Consider the following 16,949-nt stretch of genomic DNA (forward strand, 5'->3'; position numbering starts at 1 on the left):
TACATGAAATGATCTAACTGCTTTGTTCTATCTTCTAGGATTGAGCTTGCATATCCTCATATGAAATACAAGCTAATTGATTACTGTCCTTTTTATTACACTTAGAGTTGTTTTAAAAATTAGGTGTGTAGGGCGCCTGGGTGGCTCAGTTGGTAAGCAGCTGCCTTCAGCTCAGGTCATGATTCCAGGCTCCTGGGATCGAGCCCCACATTGGACTCCCTGCTCAGCAGAGAGCCTGCTTTTCTCTCTCCCTCTGCCTGCCTCTCTGCCTACTTGTGATCTCTGTCACTCTGTCAAAAATAAATAAATAAAAATCTTTTTTAACATTTTTGAAAAGTTAGGTGTGTAACTATAATACTGTGTCTGTATTCCATTACAAGACAGTATAGAGAGCACTATAAAATATTGGTTATAAAAATGGGGTTTTCAGCTTGAAGGCTTGAGAACTCTGATATAAACAAGCTTTCTTTTCTCTCCTATTTCAGAACTTTCCCAATCCTTATGGTTGCTCTTATACACAAAGGTATAATCTGTGAATGAGTCCACAGGTGGGTCACAGATTACCACATCCACAATAAATACTAAACAACCACAATAAAAATGGATTCACCTTCTATTTCACCTGCAAAATTACCTAACAACTATTTTGTCTGTCCAGCACAGGGCATCCAGCCATAACGCTCACACGTATGTGCAACGATCACAGACTTCTGTCCAGGAACTTAGATATGCAAGAAGTGTGACTTGCTTCTGCTCTTCTCCCCAGAAGTGAACATAATACTGCTTGTTGGGGGTCCATTTCTACTGGGTGAAGGAAACCTGGGGCCAGTCCATTCAGATCATCTCGGTCAGTTCAAGGTCTCTTTGCCCCATCGCTGGCTCCCATGCAGGGAACCAGCACGCTGAAGCTGAGGAGTGTCTGGTGCACAGCCATTCTCTACAGAAACCACCTCCGTGCAGGGCCTTTTTGTATCATGCTCCCATCTAGATCCCGCCACAACCCCCTTACCTACGGAGACTCGGGCCATCTCTTGCCACATCTGTGCTCTTCTCAACAGCAAATGAAAAGCATTCATCATTGCGGCTCTACCCTCTTCCATACTGTGCTGGGAGGGCCACTGAGCCTGCAGTCATGGTCGTCTGTTGTGGTCTCACCACACGGGGCACAGGGAAATGCAAAGGGCCTCGCCGTCCCCTTCTTCGTATTCCTTTGCTCTCTGCAGAGACCATCTCCAGTGCTCTGCACCTTTCTGATTTGTAGATTCTAGTCTGCTGTGAATGAGGGAGCCGCACACCATACATATCATTAAAGTTGTGTCTGAGACTAAGTGGGCGCTGCATTAGGGTCTGATTGCAGGGACTTGGTGATGCCCATTGTGGTTATCCAGGGGCATTTGTTTTGATTTGATTTTTTTTTTTAATCCTGGTTTGTGACTGTTCAGGAGACATTGAGTTTCCCAGATACCAGACCCCTCCCTCCCTTTTGTCCTTCCTCCCTCCCTTCCTTCCTTCCAGTTTTTAAATTTGAGTAGAGTTGACACACCACGTTATGCTAGTTTCCGGTGTATAGCATAGTCATTCCCCATCTCCATATGTAATACTGTGCCCACCACTAGCGCAGCTGCCATCCGCCTCATACATCACTCTTATAGTACCACTGACTATTCCTTGTGCTGTGCCTTTTATGCCTGGGACTTCTTCAGCCCATGACTGGAAGCCTGTATCTCCCGCCCCCCTTCAGCCATTCTGCCCATCCCTCCATCCCTTCCCTCTGACAACCATCAGTGCGTTCTCTGTTTTTATAGGTCTGATTCCACTTTTTATTTACTTTTGTAGCTTGCACAGATGAGTGGAATCACATGGTATCGATCTTTCTCGGACCTCTTTCTTCCCACATCCCCTCATGTCCTGCTAAAATGCCTTTATTTAGCCTCTTCCTTCTCATTAGGCACAGAGCCCCACTGCTTCCCACACTTTCTCTTCTTCTGCTGCCTTCCCTCCCGAGCACCTGGTTAGGGTGTCCAGGGTCACCTGATTTCTCCTCACTCGCCCTGGGCACCCCCCTGTAGAAGGTATGATGAGGAGGACCCCAAACCAGTTGGTTTTGCTTTGGCTTTGGAGGAAGTGTCATCAGCAAATCCAGAGGAATTGTATTCTTTTATTTTTATTAAATATGTATTCAGCATTTGTTTTATTTGTTAAATTCTCTTAAACTTTGTAGTACCTAGGTATTTTGTGTTGTTTTTGTTTCTGTCATTAAATGTTTTACTCTTTTTTTAAAAAAAAAAGATTTTATTTATTTATTTGACAGACAGAGATCACAAGTAGGCAGAGGCGGGCAGAGAGAGGAGGAGGAAGCAGGCTCCTCGCGGAGCAGAGAGCCCGATGCGGGGCTCGATCCCAGGACTCTGGGATCATGACCTGAGCTGAAGGCAGAGGCTTTAACCCACTGAACCACCCACGTGCCCCTAAATGTTTTACTCTTATATGGTTCTCCAAAGAGGATTTTGCTGATGACTTGTCTCTGTTCCATAAGTAGACACTCATACCTCACTGAGATCCTTTACCATTTAATAAACTTCAGAAAACAGCTTTGGATATAGAAAATAAGGATCAAATATCTTTATGGTTTCTACATAAGAAAAAAAAGAAAAGAAGGGAACTTTGGGCAAACAGAATTGCCTGTTCACTCAGTTTGGTTTCTTGGTTTTTCTGGGAAACCCTAAGGATGATGTAGTTGGTGCTTGCCCAAATGGAATAGGTTAGCTCTCTCTGCCTTAATTCTCTCCGAAAAATCATTGCCCTCCATTGCCATCTTTGTTGCCATACAAGGACTTAGTGCACTTGTAATTATGTAACTGCAGTTCTTTTTTCTCTCTGTTGATGGTATTTTCACTCTTGCTCTTCTGAGACCTGACAGACTCTGAAGAACTTCTGTGACACGTTTCCATCTGTTACTTCTTGATTAGCATTACTGATGGATAAACAGCTAGCTAGTTTAAAAAAAAAAAAAAAAAAAAGGAAGGAAGGAAGGAAGAAAAGAAACTTCTGGTTTGAAAAGGGAGCCAAATAATTCGTGAGTAAACTGTGATACTTCCTCGAAGTGCCAAATGACTTTTGTTTGCCCTGAAATTCATAACTTCGTTAGTTAAAGATATCAAGCATTCTTTCAAGATCAACCTGAAGAGAAAACAAGAAGGCCTTTAATTTTAAAAGAGTCTAGAACAGACATGTGGTATTTTTGCTGGCCCTAAGTACCTTAGACACGGGGCTTCTGGGCTACTTGTTAGGGGATCGGGAATATAGAGATTAAACCCATGCCTCCTAAGTGAGAGAAACTCACAACATTCTGTATTTATCTTACAACTTAAGTTTAAGGCTCACTAAAATCTGTGACCACCAAAAAGTACAGTTGTTTGCCTACTGTCATAATTTAGGACACCATTTTTTCAGTTTCCATTTCCATTTAGTTAATTATTTTATTTAATTTTTTAAAAATTAGCTCTACACACAGCATGGGGTTCAAACTCACAACCTCAAGATCAAGTGTTGCATGCTCTATTCACTGAGCCTGTCAGGCACCTCCCATTTTAAGTTTTAGAGACCAGTTGTTTCCCATCTTTTTTTCTTTCTTCTTCTTTTTTTTTGGTTTCAGTTATTTATTTATTTACTTATTTTAATTCAAATGTTATCACTGGCCATCAGGGAAATACAAATCAAAACCACGGTGAGATACCACCTCACACCAGTCAGAATGGCTAAAATTAGCAAGTCAGGAAATGACAGTTGCTGGCAAGGATGTGGAGAAAGGGGAACCCTCTGACACTGTTGGTGGGAATGCAAGCTGGTGCAGCCACCCTGGAAAACAGTATGCAGGAAACTTCCTCAAAAAGTTGAAAACAGAGCTACCCTACGACCCAGCAATTGCACTATTGGGTATTTACCCTAAAGATACAAATGTGGTGATCCAAAGGGGCACGTACACCCCAATGTTTATAGCAGATAATGTCCACAATAGCCAAACTATTGAAAGAACCTTGATGTCCATCCACAGATGAATGGATAGAGATGTGGTGTGTATACACACACACACACACACACACACACACACACACACACACAATGGAATACTATGCAGCCATCAAAAGAAACGAAATCTTGCCATTTGCAACGATGTGGATGGAACTAGAGGGTATTATGCTAAGTGAAATAAGTCAGAGAAAGATGATTATTATATGATCTCTCTGATATGAGGAATTTGAGAGGTGGGGGTTGTGCGGGGTGGGGAGGGAAAAAATGAAACAAGATGGGATCGGGAGGGAGACAAACCATAAGAGCCTCTTAATCTCATGAAATAAACTGAGGGTTGCTGGGGGGTGAGGAGGTAGGAATAGGGTGGCTGGGTGATGGACATTGGGGAGGGTCTGTGCTATGGTGAGTGCTGTGAATTATGTAAGACTGGTGATTCACGGACCTGTACCCCTGAGCCAAATAACACATTATATGTCAATTTAAAAAAAAATGTTAGTTAACATGCAGCACAATACTGGTTTCTGGAGTAGAATGCAGTGATTCATCACTTACCTGTAGCCCATCCCCCACTCACATCCCTCTAGTCTTTCAATACGCTCCCGAGTCTTCCCATCCTTAAATTTTAAAGGAGAGATAAAATTTCACTGGTATCTCATCATTATAAGCAATGACATTAGCCCCATTAAAATGAGGAAATCTTTTACTGCCACCCTGTAAAATCTCCCTATTCCTATTTTGCCCTTTCCTTGGATCTGTCCACTTCCCTGATATTTGGTGGCTGCATCCTTTATCTGGGGTCTGGTTGCCAATCCCATTCCAGCAGTACCCTCCCAATCCTGGTTCTTTTATCCAGATGTAAGGTCTGACTCTGTCTGGGAGTAGGGTGGGAGCATTCATCCGTCTGAATGCTGCAAACCATTTGAAATCCTTAATATAACTGAATAAAGCTTGGTTCCTGACACTTCATTTGAATCACAGGTTATGGTCATTGTTTTTCTTTGATAATTGGTGAACTTTAAACTCCTAGAAACAGAATGGTGTCTCCTAGCTCTGTCCCCAAAGTAACAGCAAAAGCTCTCAAATTCACTGTGTTCTTATGGATCTCAAGAAATCACCTACAGAGGAGAGCATATAATTGAGAAGGGCTCTGTGCAGAAAATCCTTTCCTGATGAATGCATGGTGTTTTAGAGTGCAGCTGTAATACTTAAACCTAGTGGATGTGTAATACGTACCCAGAGAGGAGATGGTTCTACTCTGCCTTTTTTGCTGCTGGTGCTGTTTGTGATTCTCATCAGCAAAAATGGCTAATATTGAGCACTGCTTTTGTGCTAGGCTCTGTGTTAAGATAGGTATTTTCCAAATTGTCATTTTCCAAATTAGACAATCAGGCTCAGAGAACAATTCACCCCAACTCACAGCACTTAACTCCAATCCTTTGAGTCCATTTTAATGAAATTTGAAATGTGGCGGGAGGGATGATAGAAACAAATGATGACAGTCACTAAGCAGCTAGATACCCCCTCGCTTCTATCGAGTCATCATTCAGCTCAAGTTTGCCTTAAGTTCTGGCAGCAGCGTTCTTAAGAGAGTAGTTAACTTAATCTTGAATTAAGAAGCCTTGATGCAGAACACCCCACTATCCAATGCGTAAGTGAGTAAGGGACTTGAACGTCTGTTCTCTGTGCCTGGGATCTCCCATCTCTGACTGTGGTCTGCCCTGTAACGTCACTCTGGTTCCGGCTCTTCCAAGAGAACCATGAATGGAGAGATCGTATCTCTTTTTCTACTCACTTCATGAGAGAGAAAGCCTAGTCTGTCTTCTTGGCTGCCATTTCGCCAAAGCTGGGGTGGTCCTTGGCACAAGGTGAGCCCTCCCCAAAGATTTAAGGGCTGAGTGAGGACTTTCTTCCTGTCCAGGACCGAGTTCCTTGAAATGCTCTCGAACAATCCCCTTTGACTTCAGTGTGACTGATCAAGGGCCAGATTGGACAAACAATTCTGGTATTGTGTGTTTGATTTGCTTAAATCCTCATGGGGACCGGGACCCACCCCTGACCCCCGCAATGTCCTGTTAAATAAGCAGGACCTGTGTATGGAACAGTTTCCTAAAAGTGAAGATCATGGAGGGACTGGGTGAAGGCTCAGAAAACACCATCCCATAATCGAAGTAAATTTTTAGTGCCTTCAGTCTCGATTTTTGGTAGCCTTTTTTCCCATTTGTTTATTGTTCCTTACCCACAGCCTCCCTCACCCAATTCTTGAGCCCTTCTCTTTGGTGTGCCCTGTGCTAGGTCCTTGTATTTGTTCTTGGGAGGTACAGTTCCCTGGGAAGACGAACCCATGAACAACTAGTTAACAATATACAGAAATAAGTTTGATATACAGAGAGACTATCTAGGCAGAGTAGCAGTGCAGGGCGGGGTGGGGGGAGGGGCAGTAAGTGGAAAGTTAACAGAAGTGACATTTATCCTAAGAATTAAAATTTAAGTCAGGCAGGAAAGAAGATGGAGAGCATTCCAGGCAAAGGAGCCAACCCGTACAAAGGCAAAGTCATCATGAAAGGGCAGGACATATCCTAATGACAGGCAAAGTTAGTTCTACACGAATGAAGCACTGGGCATTTTTTTAATAGATTTTATTCTTAGGTAATCTCTGCACCCAATGTGGGGCTTGAACCCACAACCCCAAGATCAAGAGTCGCGCTCTCTACTGACTGAGCCAGCCAGGTGCCCCAGCCCAAGGCACTTTTTATAGAGGGGGGCAGGTGTTGATGCCCAATAAGTACGTAGGTAGTAGGTTTCCTTAATCCTCTAGGTGACTTCTAAGACATATATATTAACCCTCCAATTTGCATTTAGTTAAAAATTAAAAAAAAAAACTGGTCTAAAAAAATCAACCATCAGCAAGCAGGTCCTCTTTTTTCTTTAGAGAAGGAGGCATCTTGGTATTTGAAATCATGTTGTCTACCCATCTGTCACACTTACATTGCTGGCCCTGTTCAGAGCCAAGTTTAGGCACTGGTGCAAGACTCTCGGAGCCTTTCTTGCTTTTTCTTTCAGGATCCCTGAGTCAGGATGAGGAGGATGTATTGGGTAAGTCTGGGTGAGGAAGCAATGAGATAGAAACACACACTGATGTTCATGGCAGCCTTACACAGCCAAGTCACAGCCTTACCCTACTGGGAGTAGTCCTAAGAATTAATGTTATTGTTGTGGTTCCATCCTAACTTTTATCAGCTGGATGAGGATGAGGCTTCATTGTCATACACTTTATACATTTGCTTAGATCATTGACCAACCAATGTTTTTATATCACTTTTTGACAGTTATTTTTATTCAGGAAGGAATAATGAAGTGCAATTCACCATCTGTATATGACAACATTTGTTTTATTTTGACATTTCTTTTCTAGACAGCAAAATGTTTATAATTAAGTTTTTCCTCTGCCAGAAACATTGCTGAAAAGCTATTTCCCTGGAAAAAAAAAATTCAGAGCTTCCTTTACTAGTTGGAGTCCTCTTATTTTGATTTGGAGGGTTTTTTTCCTCAAGAAATCAGTGAGGAAATGAAACAAGAAAATTTTCTCATGAAAATTAATTCTTAGTAAGAACACAAGTTAACTTTTGCCCGGAAGAAAATTAGGAGAGCAAGTGAAAAGAAACATGTTTGAAATGGGGATGCTTCTGTCATCTTTTCAAATTTTAATTTGTCAGATTGAACAGTCTAGGAAACCATCCCAAATGAGCTTGTTGTATTCTTGCTGCTACTGGGATCAGTTTTATGTCCAACTTCTTGAACTACCCAGGAGACTGTGCCAGAACTGATGCACGGCACCGTATTTCCTAAGAACCCAACTGTGGATCCCACCGCTCTGTGGTTGAGTGGCGGCCGTCAGGCAGGCACCTGCTGTGTAGACAGAGACCCCTGGCAAAGCCAAACTGCCCTCTTCATGGCACTGGTTGTGCCGTCAACGCTGGGACAGGAGAGTCCAAGAGAAGTCAGGGTGTGCCTGTTGACAGTGCTTTCTCTGCAGGGTGCTCTTGAGAACGTGACTGATGACAGAGGACAGAATCCCTTCTCACTACTAATGGGAAAAGCAGCCCAGTGAGCTAGTGGCAAAAACGGCCCCCTTCACTGCAAGGGCACCCTCCCCTTGGAAGATGCGGAAACACCCCCAGCTCTGACGGTAGCCACAGTGGCCACCTTTTCTTTCCAGCACAGTCTATTTTTCCTTTTGGACTGGTACCTGAAGGGCTGCTCCCAGATAGCAGACCCAACCACCCTCCTCCTCCTCACCGCTGTCATCTCGTAATTTTGTATCGAGCATGAGCAAGTACATGGAACTGAAAGAGACATTGTAGAGTATCTCAAAGGAGCGCATCTGTTTAAAATGGAGAGCAAGGGCGCCTTCCACAAGCCCTGGACCAGTATTGTTTATAGCAGTCTAGATAATAGAGCAAGATAATCATGCTGGCTTAGCCCTTCTTGACCTCACCGCGGAGTGTAAACATTTCTTTCCAGTGTCCTTTGGTGTAATATGAACAGCAGCTCTTTTTAAGTTTTGAAAGGTTGGCTCTGGGTGATGGATACTCTGAAGTATACAGAGTACAGAAGAAGACCCTCTGTCAAAGATGGTGGCATCTTGTTTTGAATACACGGGTTTGCTCTTGTGAAGTTGAAAGCGTAGTTAATAAACTGACTTGGGGGCCACCTGGGTGGCTCAGTCATTAAGCGTCTGCCTTTAGTTCAGGTCATGATCCCAGGGTCCTGGGATGGAGCCCTAAATCAGACTCCCTGCTCAGCAGGGAGCCTGCTTCTCCCTCTTCGACTCCCCCTGCTTGTGTTCCCTTTCTCGCTGTGTCTCTCTCCGTCAAATAAATAAATAAAATCCTAAAAGTAAACAAACAACTGACTTGGGTGACTGGTCACCCAATTGACTTGGGTGACTGGTCACCCAATTGACTTGGGTGACTGGTCACCCAATTGACTTGGGTGACTGGGCCTTGACTTTTTGTCAAGAAGAGACATAGGGTTTAAGGAAAGGTTCTTACAAGTCTGTGATGGTAAATGGTGAGACAGATTGTCACCCACCCATGTGTTGAAGAATTGTCACCTTCATGTAACCTACCTCCACTCTTCTCCCTCCCTTCATGAAGCACAGAGAAGAACCAGGCACCTCGTGTGCTAAGGATCTGAACAGAAGCCTCCTTGGCAGGAGAGCCTTGAATTTCTTATCCACCAGCCACAAGGGTTCCTCTAAAGGGAATTATCATCACCCGAAATAGCATCACCTTATGCTGTATCAGAAGGAAGAGTAAACCCTTTGCTGAGACTGTGGCTTATGGTTTTCATAGAGCAGGGAAGCATTCCATGGCCTGTAGGTGTAAAACCCATTCCGTACTGGGGACATTGAGAACATGACACCCTGGGGGCTGAAAGCACCTGGGAAGTCACGCAAACCTTGTTCAAATGCTAGCTTTGCCACTTAATAGCTATTTGGACTTTTAAAAACTTCTTTTTTTTCTAACAACGAAGTGCTTATGATACTAGACTGAGTTATAAATATTAGCTACCACTTACTGAGCACTAAGGGTGTCCCAGGTACCCAGCGAAGCAAGGATCATGAACAGTGTCATTTCATTTTCATCATAATACCTGAGCTGAGAATTCCTATCTCCTCATTGAACCTAAGGAAACTGGGGCAGCGTATTGCCGTGGGCCCCGTGGCCAGTGTGTGGTTGGCAATCAGGCTTCAATTCCAGGTCTCTCAGACTTCAAATTCTGGGAGAGATAATGTAAACTTGAAGTGGTGCATAGTAGGTGCTTACGAAATGCCAGTGCTTTCTCTTTCCATGTGTTTCCTGTGGCATTGGTCTTGATTTCTGCGTTGGATTTTTACATACAGTGTTCTACAGACATTAGGTCTGTCCTACTGCCCTCCTGTGGTTCATTTGGATAACAGTGATTGAGGGGGAGATTTAATTGAGGTGTAATATGTATGCAAATAAGTGTTCTTTCAAATGCGTCTGTGGAGTCCCCTAAGTGTATGGATACTTTTGGAGATAACCCATGATATTCTATAACCTCAGTATATAAGAAGTACCACTTTTTTCCCCCTATAGTCCAACTTAATTGCTAACTGAGTTCCCCCCAGCTGGTAAGATACTTAATTTCAGTCACTCTTGTAACTTCTCCTCAGGGTTCAACGTCAGTTGTCTTGGAAGAGAACCTTTCTCTTCCCTGGCACAGTGCATCAGATGAAGCTTTGTCTTGCCATCCTGTCAAGAAGGGAGGAATTTTTCTGGCAGTTATTTTTTCCACCCAACTGCTGTGTTTACAAGAAACGTCTAGCCCACTGGAGACATGTTCAAATTTCACACTTAAGAGTTCAAATCACCAGGGAGGAGAAGTTTAATTTAGTTACCAGTGTAAAGGTTAGAAAGTTTTTCCTAGTGAGTAAAATTAAAAGGTCCCTGCTCATCAGGAGCTTTAACTCACTGAGTCTAATGTCACTTGTGGTTCCTTTTTGTGCACCAGGAGGGGCTCCAAGTACCTGGTTACATGAAATTACACACGTATATTTGCAACTAAGTCGTTAATTATTAGTACAGGGCTCTACCCCAAGCAGATATCCTGTGAGGACTTGCTTTTTTTCAGAGACCTTGTCCGAGGGGATTCAAAGGTGTCACGTCAGATTGGTGCCATGCTGCCCTCTGATTATGTCTGTGTAATGGACGGAGTGTCGGGCAGGAGAGGGGAGGTTGGGACAGGAGCCAGTAAAGAGGGGGCATCTTTTTTAGTTCTTAAGTACTATCTAAAAGCAACATAGAAGTCTTCTGTTCTTAAATGTATCTTGCGTTGTCCTCATGCAAAAACCTAATTGTGTTTCAGATAACGGAGGACAGACTTTGGCAGGAGGCAATAATTGGCCCCTCCGAGGAAGAAAATGGAGCCTGTGGGAAGGAGGCATCCGAGGGGTGGGCTTTGTGGCAAGCCCGTTGCTGAAACAGAAGGGTATAAAGAACCGGGAGCTCATCCACATTTCTGACTGGCTGCCGACCCTCGTGACCCTGGCGGGGGGAAGCACCAATGGCACCAAACCTCTGGATGGCTTCGATGTGTGGAAAACCATCAGGTACCTGCTCATCTTCCTTTTTTGCAGAAAGTGCAAGAACAGCCTGACAGGATTGAGGGGAACACGATAGCTTTTGTATGAAAATAATTTGGCTTACAAACAAATAATTTTTTTGATGGAAATGTCTTTAGAAATATTGTAATTATCTATATTTAACTCCTGGATTTGAGATTGTGGCCCTGTGTTTTACATGAAGAAGATAGTCTTCTGCTGCTCATCCTCTACAGGTATTTTTTTAAGCGGAGAATCTTTCCAAAGGGATAGTATAGGGTATTGTTTGCTTCCTGCCGGAGGTTGGGGACCTGCCCTCTCATCTGCTAGGAGAATGGAGGACCACGCAGGGGATAGAGTAGAATGTGAGCCAGGGAGTATCTAGTGAGCACCCATTTTGAACCACCCCTGTTTTAGGGGTGGAGGAACTAGGAGTAAATAAGACAGGAAGATCCTGGCTTTCATGGAGCTTATATTCTAGTAGAGCAGGGTTGAGGGGTAGGGGCAGGGGGCAGGGGAGAAGAAATAAATAAATAAACACATAAATAAACAAATGACTTCTGGTAGCAATGAACACTATGAAGGCAATAAAACAGCGTATTATGGTAGAGAGAGCGGGCAGAAGTACACTTTGGAGCAGTAAGAGTAAGAGAAGTACACTAGGAAGCAGAAGCCAGACAGCCTCAGGTATGGTGGCAGTCCTCTTCCTGCTTAGCCGCCATGGTATAGAAAAATGGCACCCAAGGTGGGGACATACACACCTTCAAGGGTACAGGAAGAAAACTACAAGTTATATTTTAATTTATTTTACCTTTGCTTAACAATATGTTTTATAAGGTAAATAATATATTAGAAGATTTGTACCTATATCCAATTTAGAAATAAGTGTGCATATATTGGAGGTTTTTATTTTTACTGATAAAATGGCAGTTGTCTAGTGTAATAGTATTTAACCTTGGTTTGGTGTTATAGAGGGAGAAAAAGTGGCTGACTGACTAGTCCCTAGGGGCCAGGAGGGGACAATCTCCTCATGCTCTCTCTACTCCAGATGCCTCATCTCAAAACTAATAAGGTTTCTTTCCTTTTTTTTTTTTTTAAGATTTTATTTATTTATTTGACAGAGGGAGAGAGAGATCACAAGTAGGCAGAGAAGCAGGCAGAGAGAGAAGAGGAAGCAGGCTCCCCGCTGAGCAGAGAGCCCAATGCGGAGCTCGAGCCCAGGACCCTGAGATCATGACCTGAGCCGAAGGCAGAGGCTTAACCCACTGAGCCACCCAGGCACCCCTCAAAACTAGTAAGGTTTCTATTCTTAGGAAATACGTTCAGAAAAAATTGAGTATGTATTTCAATTTATATTTCAAGACATACACACAGTGTGTATCTTTGTGTCTGTATATGTATACAGAGAGAAAAAATACAAACCGAGTCAAATATTAATAATAAGATAATCTGGGTAGAGGGCATAGGTGTCGTTTTACTATTTCTTATTTTTGCAACTTTCTTTAAATTTGATATTATTGCCAAATAAAATTTAAAATAAAGAAAATAAGTGACTGGCCACACAAGGACCCATCTTTCCACAAAGCTAACTGACAGGAGTCAGGTAGTTGATGTCTTCCTTAAAGTATTCCCTCTTCAAATCACTAGTCTACTCTGCCCCCAAATCCCAACCCAAACCCACTTCATTCATTTCTGTTAGCTACCTGGTCTGTGTAGACAATTAGGTTTCTAATCCACAGTGCACAGTCTGGATATACCATCATTTAACCAATCCCAAGTGCTAGATTTACTGGTTACCTCTAAATTTTGTATTATCAAATTTTATGTAAGTATACTCAGTATTAAAAATAGTAGGGTTTGGGGTGCCTGAGTGGCTCAGATGGTTAAGTGTCTTAGTTCATCTCAGCTCAGGTCTTGATCTCAGGGTCATAAGTTCAAGTGCTGCACTGGGCTCTACCCTGACCAGGGAGCCTCCTTAAAAATAAAAATAAAGAGACACCTGCATGGCTCAGTGGGTTAAATCCTCTGAGCCACGCAGGTGCCTCTTTATTTTCATAGTGGGGGCACCTGGGTGGCTCAGTGGGTTGAAGCCTCTGCCTTCAACTCAGGTCATGATCTCAGGGTCCTGGGATTGAGCCCCAAGTTGGGCTCTCTACTCAGCAGGGAGCCTGCTTCCTCCTCTCTCTTTGCTTGCCTCTCTGCCTACTTGTGATCTCTGTTTATCAAATAAATAAATAAAAATCTTAGAAAAATAAAAATAAAAACACAAATAAAAATAAATAGTAGGGTTCGACATAAGATTGCCTTAAGCAAAGGAAGCTTGATAGCTATTAAAGTTTTAACACTGAAGTTTAAAATTTCCTGTGAGCCTAGGAATGGATGAAAGGAGCTTTCGGCAGGGCTGTTCAGCCTCTCACAAGCATGGAGTCTGTTCGTTTCTTTGTTTCTTTGTAATGAATCTCATCCAGGAGGTGAGACAGAGGAAGGTCTTCACTTCCTGTAGACCCAGAGAAAAATCTGATTTGTATCCTTTTTCTTTCAATAATTCTGCAACTCAAAGTTCCCAAGTTTTCTTTAGAAAATTTACCAAATTTAAAAGATCTTTCCTCAAAAAGCAAAATTTGAAGCATCAGGAAGCTCCTTCTTTACCTTTTCCTACTTTCCAATTATTATCTCAGTCCTTCTTATAAATCATTCTATTTGCAGGGGGGAAATCCTAACCAGCCCCAAATTGTCTCCTCCTGTTCTTGCCTGAGAAGTTGGTTTTTCAGTTTAGATTTGATGACCAGTTTATGATTTGCCATTTAAAGAGAGCTCAGCCATAACCATGTCATCGAACAGCTAAGACAAGAAATAAATAAAAGATTTTCTCTCATTAGTTGTTTTGAAAGTTTATACTCATTATTGGCTCATTCATACAAGATGATATTTTTCTTTTTCTTTAAAATATTTCTGCCCCTATTTGTTTTTTTTTTTTTTGTTTTTTTGGTTTTTTAAAATTTTTTTTGTGTTTTTTTAAAAGATTATTTATTTATTTATTTATTTGACAGAGAGAAATCACAAGTAGGCAGAGAGGCAGGCAAAAAGAGAGAGAGAGAGGAGGAAGCAGGCTCCCTGCTAAGCAGAGAGCCTGATGCGGGGACTCGATCCCAGGACCCTGAGATCATGACCTGAGCTGAAGGCAGCGGCTTAACCCACTGAGCCACCCAGGCGCCCTCTGCCCCTATTTGTGATCTGAACGGGAGATGTACACGTGTTCTTTGGTCACTCTATTTTTAATTTAATTTCCTTGAGTGTCAGTAATATATACTCACTGAGGTTAATTGGCAAAGTACTGGCAATAAAATAATCACCCAAATGTTACCTGGAAACATGCTACCATAAACATGTGTCATATTTTCTTAAAATTTTTCTTCCTGGCATTTTTTTACTACCTCTTTTTTTCCCCTCACTTAACACATCATCACTTTTGATCATGTCATTCAAAAAACTCGTTGCAAACATTATTTCAGTGACTGCATATTCTGTCAGATACCCTGACATACTTAATCATTCCCTTAATATAGATGGTTGATTTTTATTTTTTTATCATTAACACCAGAGTAAAGAATTTCTTCATAAAATCTCTGTCTATATTTTGGACTTTTCCCCTTAGATAGAAATTATTGAAAATTAAATTGTTAAACTAGAGAATGACTTCTACGTATTGACTTTTTTATGTCACTCAGTTTTATTGCATACATTTTTAGTGTTGTTGTTGTTGTTTTTTTTTTTTCTTGTGTTGCTGTAGAACACAGACCTTGAAGAAGTCTGCCTGATTTGGGAGAATGAAGAAGATAGGTGTCAAGTTAAATCTGAGGTCAATTTTGTTAAAATGTTTCTATATTTCATCATTCGATGGTGAGGCAACAAGTAGCAACCAGAGATGTCTGTTCAAGGGACATGTTGGGTGATTTGTGTTCTGTCATCCAGTTAAACCCATCACCTCACACTTTTCTCTCCTCTGACTGACTTACAACTAGCGAATTCATAATGTGAGGAAAAGTAATATAGCTTAACTTCATTTTTCTAGCTCTATTGAGGTATAAATGACATAAAACATTTTGTAAATTTAAGATGAACATCATAATCATTTGATACACGTATATACAGGAAAGTGGTCCCCCGAGTAAGGTTAGTTAACCGGTTGGTCACCTCTCATAGTTAACTATTTTTATGTGTGCAGGGAGAGCATTTAAAATCTCCTCTCTTAATAACTCTCTAGTATATAATGCCCTATTGTTAACTATAGTCAGCATGCTGTACATTAGACCCTCAGAACCCACTCACCTTATAGCTGGAAGTCTCTACCCATTGACCAACATCTCCCCATTTCCCCTACCCTGCAGGCCCTGGCAACGACGATTCTACTCTCTGTTTCTAAGAGTTCCAGCTCCACCCACTTTTGTTTTTTAGATTCTGCATATACGAGATATCTTACATCATTTAGAGATGATCATTTTGAAAGCATTTGACAGACATTATAACATTAACATTGTGTTCCAAGAAAGTACCAATGTACTCTTACTCCACTGGTATATGAGAATTCTCATCTCCTTCACAAATTTTCCTTATATAGCTTTAAAAAACATCTTTGTTAAATATCATAGGCAAAATCATCTCATTTTAACATGCATTTTTTGGTTATTAAAGAATTAGTTTGTATATCTTTTATATTCCATTTGTATCTTCTCTTTTGAAAATGTTTGTGACTTTTCTACATTGATTTAATGAAGTTTGTGTTTTCTTGCTGAAATCAGTTTCTTTTTTGCTTTTTTGGTCAGAAGACTTTTGCTCAGCCTGAAATACTCTAAATATTTTCTTCAAAGTGTGCTGCTTTGATTTCCTTCCATATGGTTCTTGAACTGTTGAGAGATGTGTGTTATGTGAGGTCAATATCTAGTATCTATTTCTCCAGGTTTTTTATTCATAGACCTCTTTGAGACTCTGAGAGCTGTGAATTTACACAAGAAAAGTACTTAAACATATGCACAAAAGTTGGGAAAGAATTAATTTTTGTGTTATTCAGCACTGATAATACATTCTTTCCTATGTGGCTACACATAGAAAAATATGAGAAACATTCTTTATATACCTGTCTCATAAATTTTTTCAAAGAAAATCTGTTACTTTTTTTTAAGTTTATGTAATTTTTTTAAAAGATTTCATTTATTTATTTGTCAGAGAGAGAGGGAGAGAGAGCGAGCACAGGCAGACAGAGAGGCAGGCAGAGGCAGAGGGAGAGGCAGGCTCCCCACCGAGCAAGGAGCCCAATGTGGGACTCGATCCCAGGACGCTGGGATCATGACCTGAGCCGAAGGCAGCTGCTTAACCAACTGAGCCACCCAGGCATTCCTGTAATTTTTTTTTTTTTAAGTGATCTCTATACCCAGTATGGGGCTCAAACTCAAAACCCCAGGATCAAGACTTGGATGCTGTTTGGACTGAGCCAGCCAGACACCCCTCTCTCATTAATTTTTAATGCAAAGATTAATACCTACTTTATGATAAAAAGGAAATAGAATAAAAATTTCCAAGCAAAGACAAACTTGAACTTTAATTTCAGCTAATCACTAATTGCACTGTGAAAGCTGTTGCAGTTTCACTTAAAGAAGCAGGAGAAAGTTTTGAGTGGTTTTTATATGACAACGTATGAGTCATACTTGACATCCAGTTTTGATTTTGGCTTTGTTTTGTTTTGGTGGCAAAAGTGTTGTAAAATCCCGGCTTGCAAAAGTATACCATAGCAAAT

General features: G+C 41.6%; 1 protein-coding gene across 1 annotated transcript in view; it reads left to right on the plus strand.

Moving 5' to 3' along the window:
• ARSB (arylsulfatase B) overlaps positions 1-16,949 on the plus strand; it is a 171,297-nt gene that overhangs the window by 76,299 nt on the left and 78,049 nt on the right. The window contains exon 5 of the mRNA XM_044266527.1: positions 10,924-11,167. Within this exon, the coding sequence (XP_044122462.1) occupies positions 10,924-11,167 (244 nt within the window). The remainder of the gene's footprint in view (positions 1-10,923; positions 11,168-16,949) is intronic.

The sequence above is a fragment of the Neovison vison genome, chromosome 1 (assembly GCF_020171115.1).
Source record: "Neovison vison isolate M4711 chromosome 1, ASM_NN_V1, whole genome shotgun sequence".
Taxonomy (NCBI): domain Eukaryota; kingdom Metazoa; phylum Chordata; class Mammalia; order Carnivora; family Mustelidae; genus Neogale; species Neogale vison.